The following is a 12,009-nucleotide window of genomic DNA, read 5'->3' as shown; positions in this document are numbered from 1 at the left end:
GATTAAATTCCCTGAGATCAACTAATTGCTTAATTTCTAAGTTAAACGTGGTCAAATGGACTAAATCGGCTGAAATAAAGCAGAATCCACCCGTACCACACGCAGTTCTAATTGTGAAACTCGGATATGAGTTGAAGTTGGTTTCCAAACTGTGTATTTCATATTTTCCTTGATTTAACAACTTTAATGCCATTTTCTTCCTCCTGAGGGCTACATTTTCAAATCTTCTCTGTATTGTGGAGAAATAATGAGTACAAAATGGACTCCAACCTCCTTATGAAAAACAAAGCAGTCAGGCTTCCCACCATGTTTTAAAAGTAATGATTGTGTTTTTAGCTCCCTAAACATCAGTACACATAGCTGGCAACGCTTTATTTTCTCTGGTTATACAGTCTGATAATTGCACCCTACTGTATATAACAAAGGAATTAGATGCATTCTTACAGATTTGTATTGTACTTGCTCACAAAAGAGGACATCCATACTCTGATCTAATTTTTCTTTTTTGTGATATTTATGACTCACAAGACAGTACAGTCTTGTAATTCTAATTAATCTTGACTCATTATTGTTCATCCACCTCCTCATCCACGTTGAACAATAATCTTTTCCTACCCCCACTTCCAATATTCCTAGAGAAAGCTCTGGAGAGGAGACATGGCCTTAACCAAACAGTAATAAAAGCAGAATACAAATGCCCCCGAATCGCACCTTCCTGCTCGATTCCTCTCAATATAGATGAAGTTGTATTGATCCACAACCCTCTGCTGTAAGAACAATATAGGTGTAAATGTTACACCACATTTTGTTTTTATCAACCTTTATTTTACATCAACATTCTAAACAACACACACTTTACAGTGAACAAAAAGACTTTGGATATCAAGAGAATCATTATCAGACAAACAAAACATAGATGCTAATGTCAAGATGGTTTACATAAGGAAACATCCCTGGGGGCCTCCATAGGAAAACAACCTTCAATTGAGGAAACATTATCCCAAATTTACTATGCTGAGGATACTGGTGTGTTCGATAGATTAAAGCTGTCAGAAAGTATTTGTTGGAAGTTATTTTTAAATGATCTTTTCTGCTCGACTTATCCAGGTGACGTAGAAAATTCGGTCTTGGCACGAAAGAAATGTCAGCTTGTTTGCTGAGTTTGAGCTCGTTCTCTCTCTCTCTCTCTAATAACTTGTGAGAAATATTAAATGTCAAATTGTTGTCCTGCGTTCCGTCCATGTGGCAGAGTTACAGAACTCACTTCACCTTTTTTTCTCCTTATTCTGTCAGTGAATATCTTTATCTTTTTTTTGTGCTGACAAAAGTGAAACTAGTGAGTCATTGCGTTTAATCACTTTTGTCAATTTAGCCGCGGAGATAAGTGGTGGTTTGACCGTGCGGTACCAGGGTGGATTCATCACAACTCCTCTGCACCGTTAAACACTTTCAAGTGGTCATACAGTCATGTTGGGCTGTGTCGCTTCGCTTGGCTGCTCCCGTTTTCTTCTGAGCTTCTTTATTAATAGCCCGGGGGCAGGAACTGAAGTTTTGTTGTCATTGCGTTTTCTTTCCCTCTGCCTCAGTCTCTGTGGTTCACCAGATGGGTTCGATGACACCTCTGCTCCGCCTTAGTGGCCCTGTCTGTTTGAGAGGCAGTGATGGGGCTCCGGTTGCTGTGCTCAACTGTGCATGTGTGGCCAATCATGGGAAGAAGCGGTTGTCATAGTGACAAAAAAACTAATTCCACTCTGCTGTGTAATAATATTCCCCTAGGCTCCACTGATGCTGAGGTCTTGTTTTCCATTGCCCACTGTATTGCTCACCTATGGTGTAGCTATAAATGAGACATCTAAAGTTGGATGTTATTATGTGCAACAAGGTTTTTTGTTACTAGTTAGGGCTGCATTTATTGTTTGCTTCACTGATTAATTAATTGTCAGATCCACGTACTGGCAGAAAATACTGAAAAGACGTCCATAACTTCCCAAAGTCCAAGTTGACATATTCTCATATGTCATAAAGACAATATGATAGCAAAATAGTAAACGTGCAGTAATTTGATATAAGAAATCATAGACTGCATATAAAAATGGACGTAGACTTTGTATCCAGAAAATGAAGTCAATGCTGAAGCGTCTAAAACTTGCATGACCCGCAGAGGATGTCTCCACTGGTTGTAAACAATTCCTTTCTATAGAAGTCTATGAGAAAATGAGTTATCAGAGTTATGTTTCTCAAGGTACATGAAGAAATGTTTGCTTTTGTGTTTCAGGGGCAGCCTGTTGGCCAGTGTGATTTCAACATTCGTCTGCTATGCATAGAAAAGGAGATAATCTCTCCCCGGATGGAGAAGATGAAGACGGGACAGATCGACAAAACCAAGGAACCTTTCAGTGTCCGGAATAAGCCCTTCTTTGACATTCATGCAGCAAGAAAGGTGAGGGGAACTCTCTCTCTTTCTTTACCTTGCCAACGCCCTTTCTTCTCCATTTCTTCCACAGGTGTGGCCCAGTCAAATCCAGCTTCTGCTTCTCACACAGAGCAGACACAAAAATGTTTTATATGAAGTTTGTGAGAAAGTAATTTCACAGATTCAGGAGAGGACATTTGCTCATTCTGGACCAGGAGGGACCTTCTGATGTTTGTCCGGCCATGTGTCGTAAACCTTATGAGCATGTCCCTCCAGATGCGTTCTGGGATGTAAAAGTGTGTGAATGTTGAGCAAAAATGTCAGAAATGATCTTTTTACTTTGTTTTTGGAGTCTACCAAGAATTTTATTTCATTTATTGCCTCTTACTATGTCCGGCTTACTGAATACACATTTCATATGAAGAGATGGCATCTGAGTGGAGCATTTCAATACACTGCTTATGTAAGTCTTTATTGTGTGCGCTTGTAAGTAAAGGAACAGACATGATTTCATAGATATTGTGGGACTTAGCTTAGCTCCGGGCATTTCTGTAATTTGCTCGATAATACCAAGAGTAAAAAGGCTGTCACTCTTTATCACTATTTCAGTTGACATGAGAATATGTTTTGTGTTTAGCCTTTTCTCTTGAATCACAGCTCTGGTTATAGCAGTGTGCAGTTCACAGTGTGAGGACAGCAGAGCTTTTATCCTCTGAATAGCGGTTCAGCCCTGCTCTAAGGCTTGCACTTGTGCCCTAATATCAGTCTGTGGGAGGTCAGAGCGCATTAATTTCATGTTCTGCTCGGGCCAAGATCAGTCGGAAATCTTGGCGCTGCACATTCACAAATCATCAAAGTATAGGGAGGGGGTGAAGTTTTGAGACATTTCTCGTCTTCCTCTGCCAACACTGATATCTGTGTTTTTTTACCTAGTAAAATTCTTGGTATGAATGGCTTGGTTATCCCTGATCTAACCCTGTGCTACCCACTCCTCTAAAAACCTTTTATAAGAGATCACCCCCGACTCTTTGGGGGGTTCATGTTGATGAAGATACTGAAGGAATGAAGTCATCGGGACCACGGCTGGTTTCTGACTGTGCTATTGTGTTGTTCGGCGGCCATCTGCTCCCCATACAGTCCTATCTCTGTTGTATGGGACATGAGAAGAGGAAAACTGGAATCTGTCTCATTAATTCATAGCAGCACAAGTCTCCACTGCATGGCATATCGAGCAGAAATTCCATTTGGGGATATTTCAGTCACAAGCTGGAGTTGTATGACGGCTTTTGTCTGTTGCTAGGCTGCTGTTTTTCATCTCTGACACTTGCATATTCATGTCGGCATTTTCTCACCAGATAGGTTCGTTTATTCCTTTTGCTTCCTCCACTTGTCCAATTATCTTACAAAGACTCCCTTTTGTGGCGTGGAATTTGTACTCCAGGACAACCAGATAATTTCGGTTTGGAATTTCCCTCTTATTGTATGTTGAATGGACGTGAATGACGAAATGCATTTTGAACGGAAAATAATTCTGAATTTAATGAAACTCTGTGGGTCCAGTTCATCGTGGAGTTTCTGGGTTGCAGTAATACTTGCTTTATCTTTAAGCAATTCGACTAACTTGATTTGTTGGCATACATCTGATGTGAACCAGGCCCCTTCAGTTACAGTACATGCTAGAGTCCCATGAGAGCCCTGACCCACATGAGCCCTTCAAAGACATGTCGGTATCTGCGTTTATGTTTGCTGACATGTGCTGACAGGAAAACTTTTATTTTACGGAAAATAACCAATGCAGAAAACATGTGCTTCTATGTTTATATTTTACGTTTTATGAATTCAGGTTCTATATATTTGCTTGTATTTAATTAACCGAAGAAATACAATAAAATACAAAACTCATTATTAAAATAAGTTACTTGTATCTACACATTAACTATAATAACTACATAAAATGTGATATGTAAAAAGACAATTATTTAGCTTTTCATCTTCAATTATTGACTTAATTGCTCTTTGTTGTACCTCAGATTTTTCAGGCCAACTTTCTGTCAAATCTCAACACAAAAAATAAAGTAGCTTTCATGAATTTTCATGAGGAGCTGTGAAGGTGGAAGGAACCAGTTTTTTTTTGTGCTGCTTCTTCCATGCCAAAATGAAAGCAATCAAATGTCCAGTCACAGCCTGGGGGCATAAACCCTGATTGCAGCTTTTCATGTCTAAGACAAGCTGACGGCAGCACTGACAGCCTGCCATTCTCGTATAAACCATTTCCTAGGGCACCCCAGTGGCCTGGTGTTGATGGTGCAAATCACATAACTGCAAAGTCCACAAGTCAACCCTTGTTGCTGGTCATACACCTCTCTTTCTTCTCACGTTTCCTGTCTAGATCAATTAATATCGCCAAGAAATAATTGAACAAGGAGGAGCTGCTACAGTAACCAGGGAACCAGCTGTCCTCTCTAAAGTGTAGGGTTTTTACCTGGGCTTTGTAAACCTTCCATAGGAATCTCCAAGAACACGGTGTGTAGCAAAATCCAATCATTGCCTGACATCCTTGGCAACAATTCTCCGGGTTTTACACTCATGTCTGAAAACAGCTTAATACTGTTCATGAAATCCTGTTCCCCAGTCTTATTGTGTCCGTGTCCACCGTGTACTGACTGATGTCGGTGCTTCCAACTCTTGCACACACAGCTTCACACACCCAAACATTAATAACTTCATTTATACAGCACCTTTCGAAACTGCCATTACAAAGTGCTTCAGAAAGGACAAATAAAGACAACAAGAAAAACAATCAAAATCCCAGCAAGGGCTGTCAAATAAGCTCTTGTATCAATTTAACAATGTGCGCAACAAGGAGATTAGTTTGTTTTCTCAGTGTAATACACTTGTATAATATGATTTGATTCTTGCTGACACAGTACATTAAATACACACACGCATTGCAAAGCTTAGCAATTTTAGAAACTTCTCTCTGATGGTGAGGGGACCGGTGAGTTAGCCACAGAGTGTGATTCTTTTCAGGGAATTGGGAATCAAGTGAATTCTGGGATTCCTGGTCATTTTCTTGCTCAGTGAACACAAGGTGGAAATTGGCAATTTGGCAAAATGTAGAAATGCATATTCCTCCAAGCTTTATAGGAGTGAGTGTGGGAGAGTTATGAAGCCACAGAGAGCTGATGCTGATATTTGCAATTTCCATAGAAAGTGGGCTTAACAAGTCAAGAAGCTCGAAGTCAAACCTTGTTTTTATTCCATCAAATGCAAAGCTAATCTTAGTAAAATTGCGTTTCTATACTTACCTTGACGATGACTCCTCAGTACTGAATAGAACTGATGGTTTTGAATGTGATGTTTGCACTTATGAAGCCTATTTTAATTACAGCTTTGTAAGTTATTCTTAAAGTGCTTTTTTTTTTAAATTGGTCTCAGCTTATTATATCAATAATTTAAAAATTTTCCTTAGATTTTTGTAAACCACATCTCTTTAGGTTTTAGAATGTTTTTGCTCAGAATCAAAAAAATCACAATTTTTTTTTATGCTTTTGGTAGCCCACACAATAAAGGTGCATAGGATGAAATCTGCCTTTTGTAGGACTTGTCAGTTCCCCTTCATTAAAACAATATCATCTGGATTGAATATGATTTCCCATCTGAATACATCCCTTGATGTGACATCCACCAATTATTTGTAGAAACTAAAATTGTCAAGCTCCAAAACTGGAAATATTTTTGAATAAGAGTTATTTTACTTTTTCAGTTCTGAGAAATCTAATCCTGAGACATGTTTACCCTTTTAGAACAAGTTTAACATTTGCAGAGCGTACCGTAATTTATTTTTGACTCATAGTATATCCAGATTTAATAAAGTCACAATTTTCGAAAGGAAATTGGATGGTGTTAATTGTCTTTGCCCTTCACAGAATATCTAATATCCCTCGCTCGTTTATCATCCCCATAAGGAGATTAGAGCCTAAACTAAATAAAGTTTGACCCCAGGCCACCACCCAGGGACTCTGAGGAGTCCAGATAGTGTTAAAGTGATAAAGACTTCAGGTGAGAGAATGGATTTTCTAACCCGAGAGTAGATTTCTTGTTGATATACCTTTTTGAGATTGAATTTGGATAGAGACCTGAAAAGTAGTTACCTAGATACTTTTTTTTTAAAGATTGCAGTCTTTTCACAGAGCTCGAACCTAATCACACCGGTTGAGATTAGGGTTTAGTTTAGGAACTGAATACTAAGCAGCTGAGAGAATAGACTACCGGAGAATGTGAATAGTGAAATGAATAGATTTTTTAGGGCCAATGCGCTATAAAATCAGTCATTGATGTGCAGTGTGGCACTTGTATTGTTTGCTTGGGGGGGTTTTATCTTTCACTGAAGAGCGCCACTTTGCAGCTGCAGTTTCATCACAAGAATATGACTTTAAAGGTACTCTAAATTTATTTTCTGTTTTCTGATTGTGTTCTTCATGGTTAATTCTTGATTATAAACCAAGTTTCTGTTAAGGTTGAAGCTTTTTAAGAGACATATCTACATCTAGGTGTCTGACTTATCATGGGAAGCTGTGGCTGTCACCGTCATGAGCTAGCTTCTTTGTATTCAAGACATTTAAAGTAAAGATAACCTAATCCACATTGATTTATAAGTTAAACCAGTGATTTATCTGTGCAAAGAAAGATACTCTCTCTCCATGTCCAGGTTTCTAGATAAGTGGTAGCGCAAGGTTCACCATTGTCTCTTGTCTTGTGGGTTTTGACAATCTACAGTTGAAAGCATAAGTGTGATGCCAAGACTCTTCATTCTTTCCTTCCCCTCCCATCTGCTCAGTCATCTGTGACAGTCCTCGAATCAATGTTAATGTCACCCTCTCGTTGTCCTCCTGTTGATGTTATACCTGGACCCGGGATGAGTCAGAGTCCTGCCTTTCGTGTCACAGCATGTTTGTGGTGGCCTGGCTGGAAATAATGGAACTCCTCCCAAACAGCATGTCTCATTAGCTGAGTGCTGTCACTCTGCAGGTTCCTTGCTGTTCAGCGACCTCACACCTCTGTCAGCTGTCGAGTCTCCAGCTGTCTGAGATGGAAAAGCAAGACCCCTGGTCTCTACTGGCCTTGTCGCTGTTGTTATAAGTCTTACGTAAGGGCTGATCCAGTGAAGCAAAATCTGCCTTACTGGCCTCTAAACCTACTGTGTTATATTTGTTTGACAGAAAGAATGTGGGATCCTTGTGGCGTTGATGGTTAATATCTCACAGCTTTAACTGCATGTCCTGCTTAATTTATGAAACGCGCTGCGACAAAGCATTCATCGGCCTACACCTTTGGCCTCGGTAATACTCTAATCCTCCACAGTTGAGTTCAAGAGCAAGCTGCACTTCATCACCCGCATCGTCTCCCCCTCTCTCTCGCTGTTGCACCCACTCACAGAGGGAAACATGTTCACGGTTGTGTAAGGGCTTATGCTGCTTGGAAGCGCACACGACATGGACTCGATGACTAATATTTGTTTACCTCAGTTGGTTTGAGATTTTTAAGTTTTCTCCAAAGACATTATGCAACATCTGATGATGCACGGCACATCTATACAGTAAAGGTCAGACTCGCTGTAGAGAGAGAGAGATCGGCTCAATGTGAGGTAGTATTGAGTGTAACGCCTCATTTAATTTGTTCTGCCTGCCTGCTCACCATGTGCCTCGCAGGCTCGGAGTGGATGTACCGGAGGAAAGGAACATGCGTCCTCTGGGTCAGATTAACAGGTGTTTTTCTTTGGATGGGTGTGTTTATTACACATTATAAAACTTTCTCTACCTTCAGTCTTCTGTCCGTCCTTTCTGTGGGACCCATGATGATGCCCAACACCGCTGCTGTAGTAACAATATAAAACCCATGTCCATTTTCATTTTTTTTCTGTATTGCACAGATTTTTTATATCAAAACTTTATAAAACAACCTCTTTCTCATTATAAGTTATCAGCTGGAGAGGTTTCAAGGCCAGACATTGTGGGTGGCTGTGCAGATGATGGTTCAATCCTACCTCCTGCACGTTTTAACGAGGTGCCACACCTCACCTGAAATAGATGGACAGTTTCCTGTTGTGTGGCAAAAGGGCAACTCCAGACAACGGATGTGTCTGATTCTCCGGACTTCATCTAAGAAAATGGCTATAGACAGCATAGATATAGCAGCATGTCATCAGATCCCAGTGAAGGGCTGCCTCCTGGTTGTCTCCTCTTCACACTGACTGTCTGCTGTCTGTATGAATGTGTCTGAGTGTGTGGGCTGTGACAACCAGCAGAGCTCGGCTCCACTGTGCGTTTGTAGTCGTCGGCTCGTCTTTTCTCTCCTGGAGAAAGGCTGGTAATGTGTCTAACTGGCAGGGATCTAGCCAGTTAGCACAGGCGTGCACTGGCCGATGCTCCATCCCTCCAACGTGATGACTAGAAATTCAATTTTTTTATTTCTTCATGAAATTATTGTACATTTCACTATTCTGTTGCATCAAATCTTGCATCCTCAGTTGTCCTGGTGGGAAATCAAAAATGTATCTTGCATTTAGTAACCTGATACACAAACCTGTCCTGTAGTGCACTGTACCGTAGCTTAGGTGTAGACGTGTCTGTAACAGTAAATGTCCTCTCCTTGATGTTATATCCAGACCCAGACCCAGACCCTGTCACAGCAGGTCAGTAGTTACCTGGCTGGAAAGAAGAAAACAAACCTCCTCCCTAACCGCATCCTCATTAGCCGAGTGCTGTCAGTCTGCAGGTTGCTTGTTGTTCAGTGACCTCACACCTCTGTCAGCTGTCGAGACTCCAGAGAAGAAAAGCAGGACCTCTGGTATTTTTTGGCTTTGTCTCTGTTATGTGTTTGCTTTAACAAAGAAAAAAATCAAGCTTTGGTATTGGACTGAATCTGAGCTTAATATCTGAGTTGGTCTGTGATGATTCCACTTTCCGCTCAAATTAAAATTCTGCTTTGAGTTTAACCTACTTATGTTTCTGTAACTTCAGCATGTTGTTATAAGTCTTAAGTCGATAATGGCATAAGTAGTGGATTCCAATCTGCTTTACTGGACTGTAAACCTACTGTAAAACAGAAAGATCAATATCTCAGGTTCTGCCATAAAGCATTCATGAGCTTGCACCTTTGGTCTTGGTCATTGACATCTCACTAGAGATCCCATGTGCTGCTTATCCGAACACAACATGCCCTGTGCAGACACGGGGTGGGTTGTGTTGGTAATATTGATGGTGCGCTGGGTAGCTTGGGTGAGTTCGACATCTTGTCTCTGTACTAAAAGATTCCATTTGTCTGACCTTTCTCTCTCCAAGTAAAGGCCTCAGCCAATCATTGTACACTATCATAGTTTGTACTACAACTTTCCTCACACAGACTGCAAGTCGCTCCTCTGCAGGATCCTGTCTGATAATTGGAAGAAAGTCTTTTTCAACAAGCTTTATGATACAATAATTATTAATAATAGTAATTAATTTTATAAAATTGAAAATTTGACGAAGGTATTAAATTAAGAGTTTGAATTATGAATTAACCTGAAACTGAACCTTAAATGACTAATAAAATCAACTTGTTGCATACAAAGGCTTCTTAGCTCTTCGCTATACAACAATTCAGTTTCCTACTATGCCTTGTTATTTGTCCTCCTCCCCGCCTTTTCTACTTTATAGTTTATTGGTTTAATCTCTAACTGTTATTGTCCCTATTTATCTTTTCCATGTCATCACCAATGGCCGTGTAAAATTTGGTCTTAATTGCAGTTGCTGTGAAACAACAATCCATCAAAAGTCACATTTTTTAAAGACGTTTAGGTTCTCCAGACTCTGTAACCTTGTTTGACTCTGGGCCAGCCAGTCAGTGGTTCAGCAGCCCCTTCTGCACACTCTGATGTGGGCTTTCCGTTTAATGGGGAACTGCAAACTGGCTTCAGAGGGGCTATTCACATTAGGCTTGAAAAAAGCCTCTAGCAAGAGCCCCGTGGTCTGATTGGAATATCAATCCAGCCTCTCTAGCTTTGATTCAGCCCCCGCACCGAAACCTCTCAGTGCAATGAGCAGGAGCAGACAGCATGGCTTCAGAAAGGGAACATCCATTGTGTCCGACCAGGGTTTTAAGGAAAAGCTTGGGATATTTTACCTAAAATTAACCATATTGTTGTTGTTTTTTTACGAAGGGCTCGTGCCATTGTTCTGCTTGCATACAGTCTGCATCAAAAATCGAAAGTATATTTGACTATAAGGTGAAGATATATTCAAAATGCATATTTTCATTATAAGCTTAAACTACAATAGCAAGAAAAAAACAACCAAACTATTTCATCTCAAGCTGTATTTGGAGCTTTTAGGAAATTGTATTATCTTCATTGCACATTTTCACAGATTTCACAGGACTTTTTATCCATGACTTAAATAGTTGAGGGGCCAGAGTTGACTCCTTACCAGTCTCACCTCACTGTCCATATAGTAGCCATTTTGCTGCTTTTAGTTGTATATTATGATGTAATTCATTTAAATCTAGACAGTAATGATATAATAAGGATCTTGAGGTCAGGTTGCTTTGTCAGCAATGAGCTCTGAACTTATGGCCAACGTCCAGTCTCTAATTGTAAATGAGCATTAGAACCCAAAATTTAATGTCAGGATGGGGGTAATTTCATATCTAGCTGATGACTCATATCGTATACCTTTTCTCGCCCGTGTAAATTGGGGTTGTGCCGTAGCAGATGGAAGTCGTAACGACAGTCGTTATCTCCTTCCATCTCTGTGATTATTTGCCATATGGTGTGCCGTGGGCAAAAGCTTTTTGCGACGTCGTTTGGGATACGTTTTTAGAAAGTTTGTTGCCGTACTCTCCTCCGTCGACTCTCTCCCTACTCTTCTACATGATTCTCACGTAGGTGGTGAAAGAGGTCTGTTGTGGGGTCTGCAGCATTATTTGCAAAGTACAGTTTTCTGGTCCATGTCAGACTTTTTATACCACAAAAAACGTCCATGTAACTGAAGTTGTCTGTCTTCTAAGTGCAAGCACCTCATTTTTTTTATCGCTTGACACATTGAGAATTACCCACCTCCTCCATGTGTGTTTGTGTTGCCTTCTCCGGTCTTGGAATGCTAAACTGCTCTCCGAATGACAAAATGACATAAAGAGCGTTATTTTCAGACTGAATCATTTAGTTGAATTTTTCACTCGTAGTACATCCATTTTTTACACCTGTTGTTATGGTGGTGACGTTCATCCACAAAGTAAAGTTCTAGCGTTCTCGTGGTTTGTTGTCACTTTGGTCTTCACCTGATCCCTGTGGATTTCACCTCAGGTGGAAATGAGGAGAACATTTATTCTACATTACACTGATTCCTTGTGTGTTTGTTATGCAGCACGTATGATCCATTATTCTAAACCACAACGGGGAATAGTCATTCAGAGTAAAGGTTCAAAACCCTCATTTCTACACTGGGGATTATTGTGCATTGGCAACACATAATAATGTCACAGTCTGATATTTTCAAATAAGATAACCTGTCTTTAAAACAAAAACAACTCCATTGCTCTAATAACAGTCATTACAGAAA

The 12,009-nt window shown here is 40.2% G+C and overlaps 1 protein-coding gene across 2 annotated transcripts in view; it reads left to right on the top strand.

The window, feature by feature from the left end:
• rngtt (RNA guanylyltransferase and 5'-phosphatase) overlaps window positions 1-12,009 on the top strand; it is a 70,529-nt gene that overhangs the window by 29,791 nt on the left and 28,729 nt on the right. For both annotated transcript variants that reach the window (XM_035143827.2, XM_035143826.2), the window contains one exon: window positions 2,276-2,440. In XM_035143827.2, coding sequence (XP_034999718.2) covers window positions 2,276-2,440 — 165 coding nt within the window. The remainder of the gene's footprint in view (window positions 1-2,275; window positions 2,441-12,009) is intronic.

The sequence above is a fragment of the Hippoglossus stenolepis genome, chromosome 20, assembly GCF_022539355.2.
Source record: "Hippoglossus stenolepis isolate QCI-W04-F060 chromosome 20, HSTE1.2, whole genome shotgun sequence".
Lineage (NCBI taxonomy): Eukaryota > Metazoa > Chordata > Actinopteri > Pleuronectiformes > Pleuronectidae > Hippoglossus > Hippoglossus stenolepis.
This window is presented reverse-complemented; position numbering and strand designations above follow the sequence as displayed.